This window comes from Chiloscyllium punctatum, chromosome 2 (genome assembly GCF_047496795.1).
Source record: "Chiloscyllium punctatum isolate Juve2018m chromosome 2, sChiPun1.3, whole genome shotgun sequence".
Lineage (NCBI taxonomy): Eukaryota > Metazoa > Chordata > Chondrichthyes > Orectolobiformes > Hemiscylliidae > Chiloscyllium > Chiloscyllium punctatum.
This window is the reverse complement of record NC_092740.1, coordinates 65644348-65660857: the sequence shown is the minus strand read 5'-3', so window position 1 is coordinate 65660857 and position 16510 is coordinate 65644348. Positions and strand designations below refer to the sequence as shown.

Sequence of the window (16510 nt, the reverse complement as noted above, 5' to 3'; positions counted from 1 at the left end):
CCAACTTGCCACTTTCCCTTGGACACCATATTTCTATGCAGTTTGCCAAATGAGATCTCATTAATAACCTTCCAAAAATCCATAAAGTCTACATCTAGCATGTTGCCTCATTGATCTTCCTTGTTACTTCCTCAAAATATTCAATCAAGTTATTCAAACAAAATATGCTGACTGTTCTTGATTGACTTGTGACTTTCTAAATTATGACTTATGCAGATGTCCAGAATTATTTCCAATGATCTGAACACCACTGAAGTGAGGCTGACTGGCCTATAATTATTTGGGCTAACCCTTCCTTTTTAAACAGTGGTACAACATTAGCGATCATCCAACATGCTGCCTTTATGCAGAATGGATTGAAAAATTATGATTAAGTCTTTGATTTAAACCTTGTTTCCTTTAACAATCCGGGAAGCATTTCAGTCTAGCCTAATGAATTGTCCTCTTTCAAGTTGAGCAGACTATCTAATTAGAAATTTCCTCCCTTGCTATGTTTATTGAATCCAATATTTCACACACCCTGCTCTTTAACTACAATGTCCCTCGCTTTTGTGAAAATAATGTAAAGTATTCATTAATAACCACCTCCACATAGGCGTTATCTTTTGGATCTTTAATAGGGCTTACTGTTTCTTTAGCTATCCTTTGAAGCCTTATGTGTTTATAAACATTTTTGGTTTCTCTTTGATTTTACATGTCAATATTTTTTTAATTTACACTCTTTGCTTTTGTAATTTCCTTTTTAATTTCAACTCATTAGCCCCTTTTTATATGCCTTTCATAGGCTTGGTACTGCTTTATCCTCAAATAACTGTCCACTTAGTTCATACCACACCTCAACTTAGTCAAAAAGAATTTCCTCAATTTAAAACTTTTACTTTTGGTCAATCTTTAACTTTGCAACAACTATTCTAATGAAGGGCCTTCCTAGAACTGACCATTTCTTGGGCTTGAAAAATGTGTTGCTGGAAAAGCGCAGCAGGTCAGGCAGCATCCAAGGAGCAGGAGAATCGACGTTTCGGGCATAAGCCCTTCTTCACATTTTTCAGCTCTGATCTCCAGCATCTGCAGTCCTCACTTTCTCCATTTCTTGGGCTTGCTACACTATATGTAAAGATTTCCTGAATGCAGGTAAAGCATTTTGTGTTCAGCATACCTTTTGTATTGAATTTTTCTCAGCTAATACTAGAGTGGTTGAAAATCCCTTTTACTACTGCTCCATTTTTTATGCACTTATCAGAAATTTGCCAACATACCTGTTCCTGTTTCTTCCTCTGACTGCTGAGGATTCTTTGGTAGCCTACTTGCAATGCTATTGTCTCTCTTTTTCTTCCTCAGTTTAACCCATTTGGCATCATTTGATACTCCACCTAGCATATCAATCCTCCTCACAACTGTGATTGTTCCTTCAACTAAAATTGCAAACACTACACTCCCTTTCTATCCCACTCTTGGTGCCCTGAAAGCACTGTAGGCAGAAATGTTCACCAGTTGCCCTTGTCTGTTTATAAGCCAGATTTCAGTAATAGCTACATTATACATTCAAGTTTCTATCTAGACCCTTAGCTCCTCTGTATTATCCATTAGATTATTTACATGGAAGCAAATACCACTACTTAATGAACAACTTTTTTGTTATCTATTTTCTAGCCTTTGCTTCCTTAGTCTTTGTCAGTTATTTACTTATTTTTGTTCCTCTATTTCCAGTTTGCTTCTTTTCCCTCTAAGCCTACACTCACGTTCCCATCCACTTGTCAAGCTGTTTAAACTCTCACCAACATTCCAAGCAAAGCTACCCAAAACTAATCCCAATTCCCCAGGAATCTTGAGCCTTTATAAGTCTCATACAGCTAACATTGTTTCTCCAGCTGCACCTTTAGCTGCACAATCATGTTATTTTATACTCACCCTCTTTCTACCCATGTCATAGGTATCAATATGAGCCACATTCTTTGCTTCTGCTACTTCAGAATGCCTGTAGCTTCTCAGTGAACATCTTGATATTGGCCCTTTGATTGAGAAAGATAAATTCAATACGCAGGATGCACCATCTGTGGCTAACTAAGGAAATTAAAAATGTATCGAGCTGAAAGAAAAAGCATAAAATTCTCCAAAGGTGAGAGGCAGGTGAGATTAGACACAGTAGAATGAACACTTGGATGTGATTGCAGAATGTTTAATTAGAAAGTTTGCAGATGACACAGGAGTTGGTGGCGTTATTGATAGTGTGGAGGATACAGTCTGTTATTGATCAGCTGATAAATTGGGAAAAACAATAGCAGATGGAATTCGATTCCAAGAGTGCAAGGTGATGCATTTTAGGGGTCGAATAAGAGAAGGAGATATCTATTTCTAAAAACATTGCACTCATAATAAGGTGGTGTAGAACCCTATAAATACTTTTACTTGTGGAACTCCAATTACCACTGTAGCACAGTTAAATGAGATCCAATTTCCAACACAGATTTTTAAGGTGAGAGGAGAGAGATTTTAAAAAAGACATGAGCGGTAATGTTTTTTACACAGAAGGTGGTTCGTGTGTAGAATGAACTTTCTACATGGTGGATATGGGCACAGTTACAATGTTTAAAAGACATTTAGATATGTACATGAATAGGAAAGGTTTGGAGGGATATGGCCAGGAACAGGTAGGTGGGGCTAGTTTAGTTTAGGTTAGGTTTATGTCCTGCATAGACTTGTTGCACCGAAAGGTCTGTTTTCATGCGGTATGACTTGATGACTCTAAAAAACTTAAAACAATTAAAATCACCAGGGAAAGGATACTTAGAAAATTATGAGAACTGAAATCTAACAAATACCCTGGCCTTGATGGACTTCATTTTAGGAACTTAAAAGAAATTGCTGAGATAGTAGATGCATTGGTTTTCATTTTCCAAAATTCCCCATATTCTGGGAAGGTCATATCAATTTGGAAAATAGCAAATGTACTCCTTATTCAGAAAGGAAGGAAGACAGAAAGCAGGAAACTATAGCAAGTTATCATAGAGTCATAGAGATGTTCAGCATGGAAACAGACCTTTTGGTCCAACCAGTCCATAATATCCCTCAGAGGGAAAATGTTGGAATCCATTATAAGGGAATTTTCAGTGGGGCACTTAGAAAATGCTTATACAGGTAAGCAAAGGTGACATGGCTTTTAAAAGAAAAATGGTTTTACCTAAATTATTATAAGTCTTTGATGAAGTAAGAAGCAACATAGTTAAAATAGAACTAGTGGCTACATGGAACCTGGATTTTCTGAAGAATTTTGACAAAGTGCCAGATAAAATATCACTGTGCATAATAAGAGCTCATGGTTTAGGCAGTAACTGTTAGCATGGATAGATGATTCATTGACTAATAGGAAGCAGAGTGTAGGCTCATTCTTGGGGTCGTACAATGTGACTGAGTTCAGTGTTGGGGCCACAATTATTTGTCAACGCTATAAATGACTTTGCTACAGAGACCAAGTATTTGGTTGTTAAATTTGTTGATGATACAAAGACAAGAATGTAAGTTGTGAAGAGGACATAAAAAGTCTGCAAAGATGTATATAGATAGGTTAAGTGAGTGGGCAAAAGATGTCAGATGGAATATCATGTGGGGAAAAGTGAAATGTCTCCACTTTGGCAGGAAGAATACAAAAGGCATATTATTTAAATGGACAGAGATTGCAAAATTCTAAGGCACTGAAATATCTGGGTGTCCGACGACATGTTATTATGCAGGCACATGAATTGTTTAGGAAGGCAAATGAGAAATTATCAGTTATTGCAAGAGAAGTGAAATATAAAAATAAGGATTTGTATAGAGAATTATGAGGTCACATGTGGAGTACAGTATGTAGTTTGGCCTCTTTATTTAAGAAAGGATGCAGATGTATTAAAAGCAATTCAGGGGAGGTTCACTGAATTGACAACTGGGATAGGAATGGGGATTCATTGGCCGGCCCTATGTCAGCTGGAGTTGAGAAGACTGAGGTAATCTTATTGAAACATTTAAGACCTTAAAGGGATTTGATTCATAGTATACTGAAAGGATGTTTCACCTTCTTTAGAACCTAGAACTAGGATTTTGCTATTTAAGACAGATGAAGCTTTTTTTTTCTCTAAGAAGGCCATGATTCTTGGAACTCTCTTCCCCACTGAGCTGTGGCGCAGAGTCATTAAGTGTTTTCAAGATAGTGGTGGACAGATTATTGACTAAGAAGGGAGTCAAAGTTTATTGGGTGCAGCGAGAAGAATTGAATTGAAGGTACCATAAGATAAGTCATGATTTCATTGAATGGCAGAGCAGGATAGAGGGCCATAAGGCCTACTCTTTTCTTAATTTATATGTTCACAAAGCATCTAGCAGGCAACATACCATCGTGACAGACTGACATTTACCTACCTGATTTTGTTTGATGATTCATTTTCTCTATGACTGCACACTCCTGACTGTGGTGTGACCATCAGTCGAAATACAGTTCTCAACCTCACAATTGCACAGCAGTGATCCAGAGTTTGAGATTTTCAAGCTGGTGATCCATCCTGTACATGTGGTTGTCCAGCATCTAAGAGGTGAAGAAGCATATGGAGATCCCAGAACGTGCACATATACATTCCACTGGACAGGCACCCTGTTGTGCTTTTATTTATAGGATAGTTCAGCTTAAATTTAAATGAAGGCCTTATTAAAAACTTCTAAAAAGAAATCACTAGCTGCTCACTAACCAGCACCGTCTTCTGCCCTGGTAGGAAATTGAGTAATTTTTTTTTACCACAGTCCCTAATGCTCACACTCCCTCTTGATTCAGTTGCTTTGTTGTTCTTGGAGATCCTTCAGATTCACATTCCATACCACTACGCTCCCCCACTGAAGATGACTTTGTTCTGAGGTAGCTCACATTTTATGTTGACAGGTCCATTCATGATTGACTTTAATTGCGACTCCTGTGTTATTCAAACGTTGATGCCTCAGGCAATTAATCTTAGGGAGGTGCTGGGATTTAGCTCTAATTTGGAGCTTTTAAGAAAATCAGTCCATGTAGAATGCAAGTAACAATATTTTGTAAATAGTATGTATTATGCACCAAAGTTTCAGAACAGTCTTCTTTTCACCCACAATGATTCTGGAGATGGGCCTGTCCTGTTCACCGACTTGAACAGACGTGGGGCCACAGGATGGCGCTGTTTACAGGCGGCCAATGGACGAGAACAGATCAAATGGTTGGCTGATGTTTCACTTTCAGTGAAATCTCCGCCTCCACATAGCAGTCTAAGAGGAAGTTACAATGTTGTTCCATTGCCTTCTGCGGTTTCTGAGTACAGCACACGCCAGGGCGCACGTTAGCATGTCCCAGAGCAGCCAAAAATAGCTGTTTGGGAAGGGGAAGGCAGAAAGAGCAGCCTGCAAAACTCCAACAGGGAGGACGGAAGCTGTCTTAAATCCTGACACCCACCTTCGACTGTTTAACCAAGAGAGTGGGAGATGTGAAATAAATGAGTTTCAGGGCACAAGAGATATTGGTGCTGGCTGTGCAATCTTTTGATATAAATTGATTCGCAAGAATTCGGGCAATTAATGCCGAGCTCAACGCCGAGTCGAACCCGAACAAAGTTTTATTTCGCGCTGAGCTAAGTTTGGAGCAACAGAGCGGTTTGGACACCATCCAATTGAAGTGTATTTTCCCGATAGCCCCGCTTGATTTACACTGGATCGGAGTCGACGTTGCAGAGGAAGATTTACTGGCGGAGATCAGGGAGAAGCGATTGCCCAGAGTCTGCTCAGAGAGCCACGATTGACAGCTGTTCGCACGAATGAACTGGACCGAGAACTGTCAAGGAACGACACGCGTCATTTTGGCGGCGGCTGCTGCTTTTGAAAGAAAATTAAAACGCCCCCTTTTTGAGTCAAATCCTGCTACCCTTCTGGTGCGATCCGCAGTGCTCAAAGAAAGCCGTCTGAGAGGACTTCAATCTTTACTTCTGCCAGCTCGCTCTTACTGACATCCTTGAAGGCGTGGACACGTTGAAACATTCTTACACTGTCAGTGTTTCACATTCAGCCTGGCCCACAGTAACATAGCTTTCCACACTGCACGGGCTCTCATACTGTACGGTCTCTTCCAGTTTTAGTCACAATCTCACACATAATTTCCACTACAGTTCTCACATATCTTTCGCACAGATTCTAACAGTTGCCCATACAATCTTCCCCTCTCACATACACAATACCTTACTTTCTCTCTCACACAATGCTAAAGCAAAATACTACACATGCTGAAAATCTGAAATAAGTTTTCCAAGCTGTGTTTTGTTATTTTCTTCCGGTCTCCCCCCCGTGTCTTGCTGTCTCACAGCTTTACATGCAATCTCTCTCATCCACTATCTCCCTCTTTCTGTGTTCGTCTTAAACTCCATCTTTCACACAATCTATTACGCACACCCTCTCGCTGCCTCTTCCTCTCAGTTTCATCCTCTTCCAACTAGACTCTCCCCCCCACTCCCACTGACTATTCACACTCTCCTCTAACAAAGTCTCTCTCTCACTCTGGAAGACAGTCCCTCTTTCCCACAAAATCTCTCTCTCTGCCATAGTCTCTGCCGCAATCTCCCTCTCAGTTTCTGTCACCGCCTCTGCCGAATGTCATACCAAACGCCTCTCTCTTTCCCACGTCTACAGTCCCCTTGCCTCTCTCGAACCCAGAGTATCTCTCTCCCATACAGTCTCTGTCCCAGCTTTCTGTCCTCAGTCTCTCTGTTCCAGTCTCTTCACAGTCTATGTCAGTCTTGTGTAGTTTCTCTCTATTTCACAGTCGTTCGCCTTTGAAGTATTTCTCTCCCGCTCCAGTTTATTTAGAGGCAGAACTAACCAAGTGTCTCTCCCACACCCGTTTCTGTTGCAATCTCATTTTGATAGTCTATCTCTCAATTTCAACCCCCCCTTAATTCAGTCTCCTTTACACTCACTATTTCTGCCCCCCCACTCAGATCCACGTTCTCTGTTCCCCTCACCCTCACCCTCACCCCCACATTCTGTCCCCTTCTCCCTCACTCACCCCCACATTCACTGCTCCCCTCATCACCCCTACATTCACTGCCTCCCTTCAATCACCCCCCACATTCTCTGCCCCTCTCTCTGTGGATACTGACAGTCTCCCTCTATCATAACAGCAGCCTCTCTCTCTCTCTCTCTCTCTACCACAGTCAGCGGTCGATCCCCACCCAGCCAGGGCCAGTGGGTGTGGCATTCTCGAACAGACAAGGAGCCTTCTTCTAACGCATTGAAAAAAAAACTCTCTCAACTCCGCGGGCCTTTCTGTTGAGTTGACACCGTCCGCAGCACCTCTCCGGGATGGGCAGTCAGGAGGACAACCGGCGGGCGGTGGCAGCGGCTCCCCGGGACTCATACTTCTCTGATATCCGAACCTTTCTGATCGCCGAGTGTTTGCTGATGCTGACCCAGGGCATTAGCGGCGCTTACTTAGTAAGTAAGGAGCGGCAGCGTGTTCCCCCCCCCCCCCCCCCACTCCCTCCTCAGCCCCGGCCAGACTGGGGATGGGGTTTGCTTTGATCGGAAAATCACTCGGGGCCAAAGCATCTCATCTACCTTTGCTTTTGTTTTCTGTGCGAGGCAGTTCCCACCAAATTGCTCTGGCATAACGTGCAATCCTTTCCGTTAGCCAGCGCCGTCCTCAGACGGAACACTTTTATTTTAGTGTTTAAACCGACCGAACATAGTTGACAGATGTCCTGAGCTGAGAGAGCAGCCCACCTTCCCACTGTGTGCCTGCCTGTCTGCCCAGTGGATGGGGGGAGCTGTCAGCACACAGGAGCAACGGGAAAAGATTCACTTTATTCTCTCAGAGTTTCATCGTTGAGCACATCTGGAGCAGTTTATGGAAGTCTGACGGGGGTTGGACTGAGTCATTGCTTATTTCAGCCGTAACTATAGGTGCCACGATCGTAGTTTGAAAGTTACTGTGCCTGTTCCCTCTTGGGGATTTTACTCAAGTTTAGATTGTCTGGATAGCCTCGTTTCTGCTTCTCGGATGAAGTTAGCTCAGTGGCTGGACAGTTGGGGTGAGATTGGGCTCGTGGCTGTGGTACCTGTCCCTAACATTGTTTATTGAGAGTAAAACATGCTGCCCAGGTATCCACACAAAGCAGCGCCGACTTCACTTGTTGATGGCCCCGCCCTCCTGGCCCATCAGCTTCCTTGAGTTGTCAGCCGCCTCAGAGCAACTCAGCTGCCTGTCTGACAAGATGTCATTTCAGCCCCAGTTCTCTCCCAGTGAACACCAAGACATCTAAGGCTTTAGGCAGCTTGCCAGTGATTCCACCCCCTCCTTGGCGAGTCACTCTGACAGAGTGAAACCTTGGCATTCTGAGCAGAGCTTCAAACCCCACATGCTATGCATCATCAAAACTGCCCACTTACATTTGCAGAATGCTGTGCATCTCGACTTCATCTCAAGCTTTTTTTTACTGATGAATCCCTTAAGCTTACTTTTGTCATCACACCACTGGTGTTCACTATTGGCCTATTATCCATCTGTGGAAAGCATCCATTTGTCCAGAATGAAATTGTCTATATCCTGCATATTGCCAATATCCACTGAAACCCATCTTCAATTAGGTTTCCACCAGCTGATCTACACTGGCTTCTTTTTACTCAATGTATAAATTTTAAATTTTACATTCTTGACTTGCATCTATTTCTCAATTTTCCCTATCCTAGCTCTGTTTCTTCCATCATCTTGTTATCCCTTAAATATATTCTTTAGTCCAGTAACTTTTGTATAATCTCCTTCCTTGATGATTCAGGAGAAGAGTGAAAGTAATGGGGTGGTTGTTATGGGGGACTTTAACTTTCCTGATATTGACTGGGAAAGCTATAGCTCGAGTTCGTTAGATGGGTCGGTGTTTGTCCAATGTGTGCAGGACGGTTTCCTGACACAATATGTAGACAGGCCAACAAGAGGTGAGGCCATACTGGATTTGGTTCTGGGTAATGAACCAGACCAGGTGTTAGAATTGGAGGTAGGTGAGCACTTTGGGGACAGTGACCACAATTCGGTGACTTTTACTCTAATTAAAAAGAGGGATAAGTGTGCATTGCAGGGCAAAAGTTATAGCTGGGGGCAGGGAAATTATGATGCGGTGAGGCATGACTTAGGATGCGTACCTTGGAAAAGTAGGCTTCAAGGCAAGGGCGCAATTGATATGTGGAGCTTGTTCAAGGAGCAACTATTGAGTGTCCTTGATAAGTATGTACCTGTCAGGCAGGGAGGAAAGGGTTGTGTGAGGAAGCCGTGGTTTAATAAGGAATTGGAATTCCTTGTTAAATGGAAGAGGGCGGCCTATATAAAGATGAGGCATGAAGGTTCAATTGGGGCGATTGAGAGTTATAAGGTAGCCAGAAAGGATCTGAAGAGAGAGCTAAGAGCAGCAAGGAGGGGACATGAAAAGTCCTTAGTTGGGAGTATTAGGGAAAACCCAAAGGCTTTCTATAGGTATGTCAGGAATAAAAGAATGACTAGGGTAGGAATAGGTCCAGTCAAGGATAGTACTGGGAAGTTGCGTGTGGAGGCTGAAGAGATTGGGGAGACACTGAATGAATACTTTCGTCAGTATTCACTCAGGAACAGGACATTGTTGCCGATGTGAATACTGAGTCACAATTAATTAGAATGGACAGCTTTGAGGTATGTAGGGAAGAGGTGTTGGAAATTCTGGAAAGGGTGAAAATAGATAAGTCTCCTGGGCCTGATGGCATTTATCCTAGGATTCTCTGGGAAGCAAGGGAGGAGATTGCAGAGCCATTGGCCTTGATTTTTATGTCCTTGTTGTCTACAGGAATAGTGCCAGAAGACTGGAGGATAGCAAATGTAGTTCCCGTGTTCAAGAAGGGAGTAGGGATAACCCTAGTAACTATAGGCCGGTGAGTCTCACTTCTGTTGTGGGCAAAGTCTTAGAGAGAATTGTAAGGGATAGGAGTTATGAACATCTGGATAGGAATAATGTGATCAAGGATAGTCAGCATGGTTTTGTGAAGGGCAGATCATGCCTCACAACCTTATTGAATTCTTTGAGAAGGTGACTAAGGAGGTGGACGAGGGTAAAGCGGTAGATGTGGTGTATATGGATATTAGTAGGGCGTTTGATAAGGTTCCCCATGGTAGGCTACTGCAAAAAATACGGAGGTATGGCATTGAGGGTGAGTTGGAGGTTTGGATTAGGAATTGGCTGGCTGGAAGAAGACAGAGGGTAGTGGTTGATGGTAAAGGTTCATCTTGGAGTGCAGTTACTAGCGGTGTTCCGCAAGGATCTGTTTTGGGACCATTTCTGTTTGTCAGTTTTATAAATGACCTGGAGGAGGGGCTAGAAGGTTGGGTGAGCAAGTTTGCGGATGATACGAAAGTTGGTGGAGTTGTTGACAGTGAGGAAGGATGTGGCAGGTTACAGCGGGATATAGATAAGCTGCAGAGCTGGGCAGAAAGGTGGCAAATGGAGTTCAATGTGGGTAAGTGTGAGGTGATTCACTTTGGTATGAGTAACAAAAAGATGGGGTACTGGACTAATGGTCGGATACTTGGTAGTGTGGAAGAGCAGAGGGATCTTGGTGTCCATGTACACAGATCTCTGAAAGTTGCCACCCAGGTAAATAGTGCGGTGAAGAAGGCATATGGCATACTGGCTTTTATTGGTAGAGGAATTGAGTTCCGGAGTCCTGAGGTCATGTTGCAGTTGTATAAGACACTGGTGCGGCCGCATCTGGAATATTGTGTGCAGTTTTGGTCGCCATACTATAGGAAGGATGTGGAGGCACTGGAACGGGTGCAGAAGAGGTTTACTAGGATGTTGCCTGGTATGGTAGGAAGATGGTATGAGGAAAGGCTGAGGCACTTAGGGCTGTTTTCATTGGAGATGAGAAGGTTTAGGGGTGACTTGATAGAGGTGTACAAGATGATTAGGGGTTTAGATAGGGTTGACCATGAGAACCTTTTTCCACGTATGGAGTCAGCTATTATGAGGGGGCATAGCTTTAAATTAAGGGCTGGTAGGTATAGGACAGATGTTAGGGGTAGATTCTTTACTCAGCAAGTCGTGAGTTCATGGAATGCCCTGCCAGTAGCAGTGGTGGACTCTCCCTCTTTATGGGCATTTAAATGGGCATTGGATAGGCATATGAAGGATAGTGGACCAGTGTAGGTTAGGTGGGCTTGGATCGGCGCAACACCGAGGGCCAAAGGGCCTGTACGGCGCTGTATTGTTCTATGTTCTATGTTCTATGTTCCCTCCCTATCTATTTGTTTCACTATTGATGCTGAAAAATGTAAGCTTTATTATAACTTCCCCTGTAAACACCTGCACTTCCTCATTTCTTCTGTTATACACCTCTAACTCTAGATTTTTCTCATCATACTTTGCCATGTTAATCTCTCCCACCATAGATTTTAATTTGTTTCCAAAATGCCAAATAATTTTATGTAATGGGTTTTGTATAAATGCAAATTATTATTGATGCTATTGAGTAGTGGCATAGAATCTTAGAAAGAAACACTGGTCAGACATGTGAACACTATGTGTGCTGCATGGCAAACAGCACATTGGCTGTACTTCCAAAGTAATGAAATTGAATCCTCACTCCCTCGTCAATGGGAAAATAAAAGGAGAACACCATTTTATTCATGCGCCACTAGTGTGAACTGCATTGATGATATAATGGCAGTACATTTTGTCTTTTATTTTCTGCTGTCCAATTTTATTCTAAGCTGTTAAAAATAAGGTTTTATTTAAAGTACATACAACTGGGTGCTGTAGTTGTGCTCCTTGTTTTGTACTTAGAACGGCTGTCCCGAACTATGTTGTGACACTGTCTTTGAAGGCAAGGTTGATCTGCCTGTTTAATAGAGATTTTTTTTTTCCTTATCGAACATTATTACTTTGAAAATGTTTATGTTTTTAGAAAAATCAGTTTGAGGAATCTGCGGGTAATGGATTTATACCTCTGGTCTTCTACTTGTCAGCTTGGGTTTTTATAGCAATAACATAACCAGATCCCAGGGGGATGATGGCTCAGCTGGTAAGTTCAATGTGCAATATGGAATTGAACCATAAAAGCTGGAAAAGTCACATGTAGAATTTCTAGTCTGCACTGATTCAGTTCATCTCAGCGGAGTGCTTCAGTTGACCTCAATTTTGTTGGCCAGGGTTCCAGCATCTGATTGCTGACTAGTTAGGTTGATAGGAGATTAAACTAAGGCCTTGCCTTGTTCTCTGAGGTGATCCTATGCACTATTTGAAGAAGAACAGAGGAATTCTTTTGATGCCTGGCCAGTATCACTTCACCAACAAACACAAGCAAGATTATCTGCTTATTGAAAAGTACTGTATGAATATTTTATCTGTCTTTTTTCTTGGTGGTGGAAAATGATCATGTGTTCATCTGGTTCCCCTGTGGTGTAGCTTTCCTTTCCCTCCCCCTCCCCCATGACTGAATTATTTACTAGAACCTGCAGTTGAGACTCACACAAAAAGAATTGTTCAGCTGGGTAAGTGACGAGAGGTATTTGAGGTTTTAGACAACGGGATGAGTCAACACCTTTAGACAAAGCAAGAGAAGAAGAAAATTGGATTTTAAAAAAGCTGCCAGATTCCCGAATCGAGAAAACGAGTAGAGATCAGAGTGACGAACATGTATATGAGGCTGCAACTTTCTGATGTGAAATGTTTTATTTTCTTTAGAATAAATAGTTGTAGCAGAGGGAAAGGTACTCTTTGTTTGGTGTTTTTCAGCCAGCTCCTGTTAGAAATATAATTGAGGGATAGTGCAGATTTAGTCTTGAGTTTGTGCTGTTCATAGATAATGACAGATACATTTTTATGACATGCGCTACTTATGGTCTCCCACTAGAAAGTGGAAATTGAAGACTTCAAAGTAAAATGTTTTCCATCTAGATTGGTGTCATGTTCTCAGTCACACTAAACAGCAGGCAGATAACTCTTTCAAGCCTTGATAGGAAAGATATGGTCACTAGCGAGGTGACTCAAACATAGAACCTATGAAGCAAAGAAAGTTTTGTGTGAATGGACTGGTGTTTCAATTTGGAATGGAAACATTATCTAACCTAATGGACACTATAACTGTGAGTAATGAGGCAATTATTTTGACAGTGCTCAAGCATCTCTAGTTTTGTGCATACAATCTATAAATAATTCTGTGCCTCTGTTGTTGAGTTGCTTATTCATAACTCATTTGAAAAAGATATTTATTTTTCACATTGCCATTCTACTATTCATCTAATAGGCAGTTGGAAAGGAAAACCATGATCCATTCACAGGATACAGATGACTTGACATACTTGGATTATTAGAGCTAAACTAGAAAACATGGATTTAAACTAAGTTTTTAGTTAGATTAGAGATTACAAAGGCATTTCTTTTCTCAGCAATTTTTAGTAGATTGAGTGGAACAGACTCAATGTTAGAGTGTTGCTAGAAAATCACAACAAGTCAGGTAGCATCTGAGGAGCAGGAAAATCAACGTTTCGGGCAAGAGCCCTTCATCAATCTTGACGCTGATCTCCAGCATCTGCAGTCCTCACTTTCACCTAAGTGGAACAGACTCCCAGCCAAAGAAGTTGAGGCACAGCCACTTAAGAAGAATAGTAACAAGGAGGGGACATAATTCTTGTCAACATGATTGGCAGGTTGTAATATAGGGATAGCTTGAGATGAATAAATATGGTAGAATTGGTGAAATAAGTTCATCTGTGTCTGTTCTTGGTTCACTGAGATTATCTACTGAATTATTTAACCATAAAGATGACGAAGAGCCCAGACTCAACCCCCAATCTTCGCTGAGTTAGCTAACTTTAATCCACTAGTCAGAAGGCTATGATGGCTAGTGTTGTAAAATGATTTGGATGTATTCTTAGAAGGCTGATGCCATGACATTTGATTATACGATACATGCTCGTGTTTTTAAATGTCATCACATCCAGCATATAAGGTTTGAATACTCTGTTGCTGAGTGTATTTTGGTCGGTGTGCAACTCAAAAGAAAAATGTGTATTATTGTCACAGGTGAGCAAAGAATTGGAAAATTAGGAAAGTTTGAAAATATACAATGAATGACAGACAGGAACGGACCCTCTGTCCCACATAACTGTGATGCCTTGTACTCCAAGACCTACAATTCCAAACTAGTCTGAAATCCAAGTAACATTTGGATGAAATGGAAAAGCCAGTAAAGATTCAGGCCACTTGAGAAGAAAAATTTGGAATATTTCTGTTTGATTCTGATGTGCAATTAAAGCTAATCCAGGAGACCACCTCTGGCCTTGAACAATGTTATAAACATTATTAATTTTTTTACAACGGATGATTGCTGCTCCAACCAGAGGCTAGGAAGACTCTTGCTTGGAATAACAAATCAACCAGATGACCTCCAGAGGTCACTTTTATTTCAGAAAAGAAACACATCTGAACATTTTATCTACTTTTGACCCTTAACTAACTTGAGATTGTGACCCATTGGTTCTTGCCAGTGAGAATTTAGTGTTCTGAATCCTTCATGAATAGTTTCCACTGTCATAGAGTTATTACAGCATGGAAACAGACTCTTCAGTCCAACTCATACATGCTGGCCAGATATCCTAAACTAATCTCGTCCCATTTGCCAGCATTTGGTCTATATCCCGCTATATCCATCCTATTCATATACTCATCCAGATGCCTTTTAGATGTTGTAATTGTACCAGCCTCCGCAACTTCCGCTGGCAGATCATTCCATACAGGCACCACCCTCTGCCTGAAAAAAGTGGCCCGAAGGGTCTTTTAAATCTTTCCCCTTTCACCTTGAACCTATGCCCTCTATTTCTGGATTTCCCCACCCCAGGTAAAAGACCTTGTCTATTTATCCTATCCATCCCCCTCATGATTTTATAAACCTCTATAATGTCACTCCTCAGCCTTCGACACTCAAGGGAAATCAGTCCCAGCCTATTAAGCCTCTCCCTATAGCTCAAACCTTCCAAACTTGGCAATATTGTTGTAAATCTTTTCTGAACCCTTTCAAGTTTCACAACATCCTTCCAGTAATATTCCAGTAACATCCTTACAAGCAATATTCGAAAAGTGACCTAACCATTGTCCTATACAGCCGCAACATGACCTCACTGTACTGGATGTTCTGACCAATAAAGGAAAGCATTCTAAACGCCTTCTTCACTGTCCTATCTTCCTTCGACTCCACTGTCAAGGAGCTATGAACCTGCACTTCATGGTCTCTTTGTTCAGCAACACTCCCAAGGACCTTACTATTAAGTTTAAAAGTCCTGCCCTCATTTGCCTTTCCAAAATGCAGCACCTCACATTTATCTAAATTAAACTCCATCTGCCACTCCTCAGCCCATTGGCCCATCTGATCAAGATCCCATTGTAATCTGAGGTAACCTTTTTCGCTGTCCACTACACCTCCAATTTTGGTGTCATCTGCAAACTTACTAACTATACCTCCTATGTTCACATCCAAATCATTTATATAAATGACAAAAAGCAGTTGACTCAGCAAAGATCCTCGTGGCACTCCACTGGTCAGAGATCTCCAGTCTGAAAAACAACCCTCCACTATCACCGTCTGTCTTCTACCTTTGAGCCAGTTCTATATCCGAATGACTAGTTCTCCCTGTATTCCATGTGATCTAACCTTGCTAATCCGTCACCTTACTGAATTCCATATAGATCATGTTCCTTTCCACCTTTCTTAAATAGTGGCACCACATTAGCCAACCTGCAATCTTCTGTGACTAACAATGATCCAAGTATATCAGCAAAGAGCCCAACAATCACTTCCCTAACTTCCCACAGAGTTCTAGGGTACACCTAATCAGGACCTGGAGATTTATATTCTGTTATGCATTGTAAGACATTTAGCACCATCTCCACCGTAATATGGACATTTTTCAAGATGTCCCAAGAAGAAGTGATCTCCGAGTGCCCACTATCAGAGAGGAGTCAGAAATTATCAATTCATTATAAACCGAGAAAATAAATTGGGGCACTACCTGATATCAGTCAGCCTCAAATGAAGAGTTTTGCCTAATCATGACCAGGCTCTTATCTTTTAAAATTCTATCTGACTTCCAGTTTCTTTATGAGTATTTTTAAATACTTTTCAGTTGTGTAAAAAGAAACCTGAAATGAAAACAAGCAAATTTAAAGAAAAATATCAACACGATTTAGTCAAGCTATACCCATTCAACTCTTTTATAAAGGATTCAACAACACATCAGGCTATACAAAACAGTAGAACCTGTTTGCAGTGATCCCCATCCACAGCAAAGAGATAGATGCATTGCTCACTTATGAATTGTCAAATTCACATTTGGTTCAACACTGTATTTGCATACCTGCACACAACGCAGTTGATAGTGCATCCTTAAGGTCCAATGGAATCAATATTTCCAGGGTTTTTTTAGGTGAACTCTGAAAATTTCTTTTAATCCTGGCAATTATCC

The 16510-nt window shown here is 41.6% G+C and overlaps 1 protein-coding gene and 1 long non-coding RNA gene across 3 annotated transcripts in view; one reads left to right on the top strand and one right to left on the bottom strand.

Moving 5' to 3' along the window:
* Nucleotides 1-5333, bottom strand: part of LOC140484884 (uncharacterized) — a 34813-nt gene extending 29480 nt beyond the window's left edge. For both annotated transcript variants that reach the window (XR_011962333.1, XR_011962334.1), the window contains exons 1-2: nt 4393-5333; nt 1909-2009 (exon numbers count right to left, since the gene is read on the bottom strand). This is a non-coding gene — a long non-coding RNA (uncharacterized lncRNA). The remainder of the gene's footprint in view (nt 1-1908; nt 2010-4392) is intronic.
* A 589-nt stretch (nt 5334-5922) lies between these two features.
* Nucleotides 5923-16510, top strand: part of LOC140484852 (solute carrier organic anion transporter family member 3A1-like) — a 314802-nt gene continuing 304214 nt past the window's right edge. Inside the window, exons 1-2 of the mRNA XM_072583601.1 lie at nt 5923-6030; nt 7191-7470. Of these exons, the coding sequence (XP_072439702.1) occupies nt 7339-7470 (132 nt within the window). The 5' untranslated portion in view covers nt 5923-6030; nt 7191-7338. The remainder of the gene's footprint in view (nt 6031-7190; nt 7471-16510) is intronic.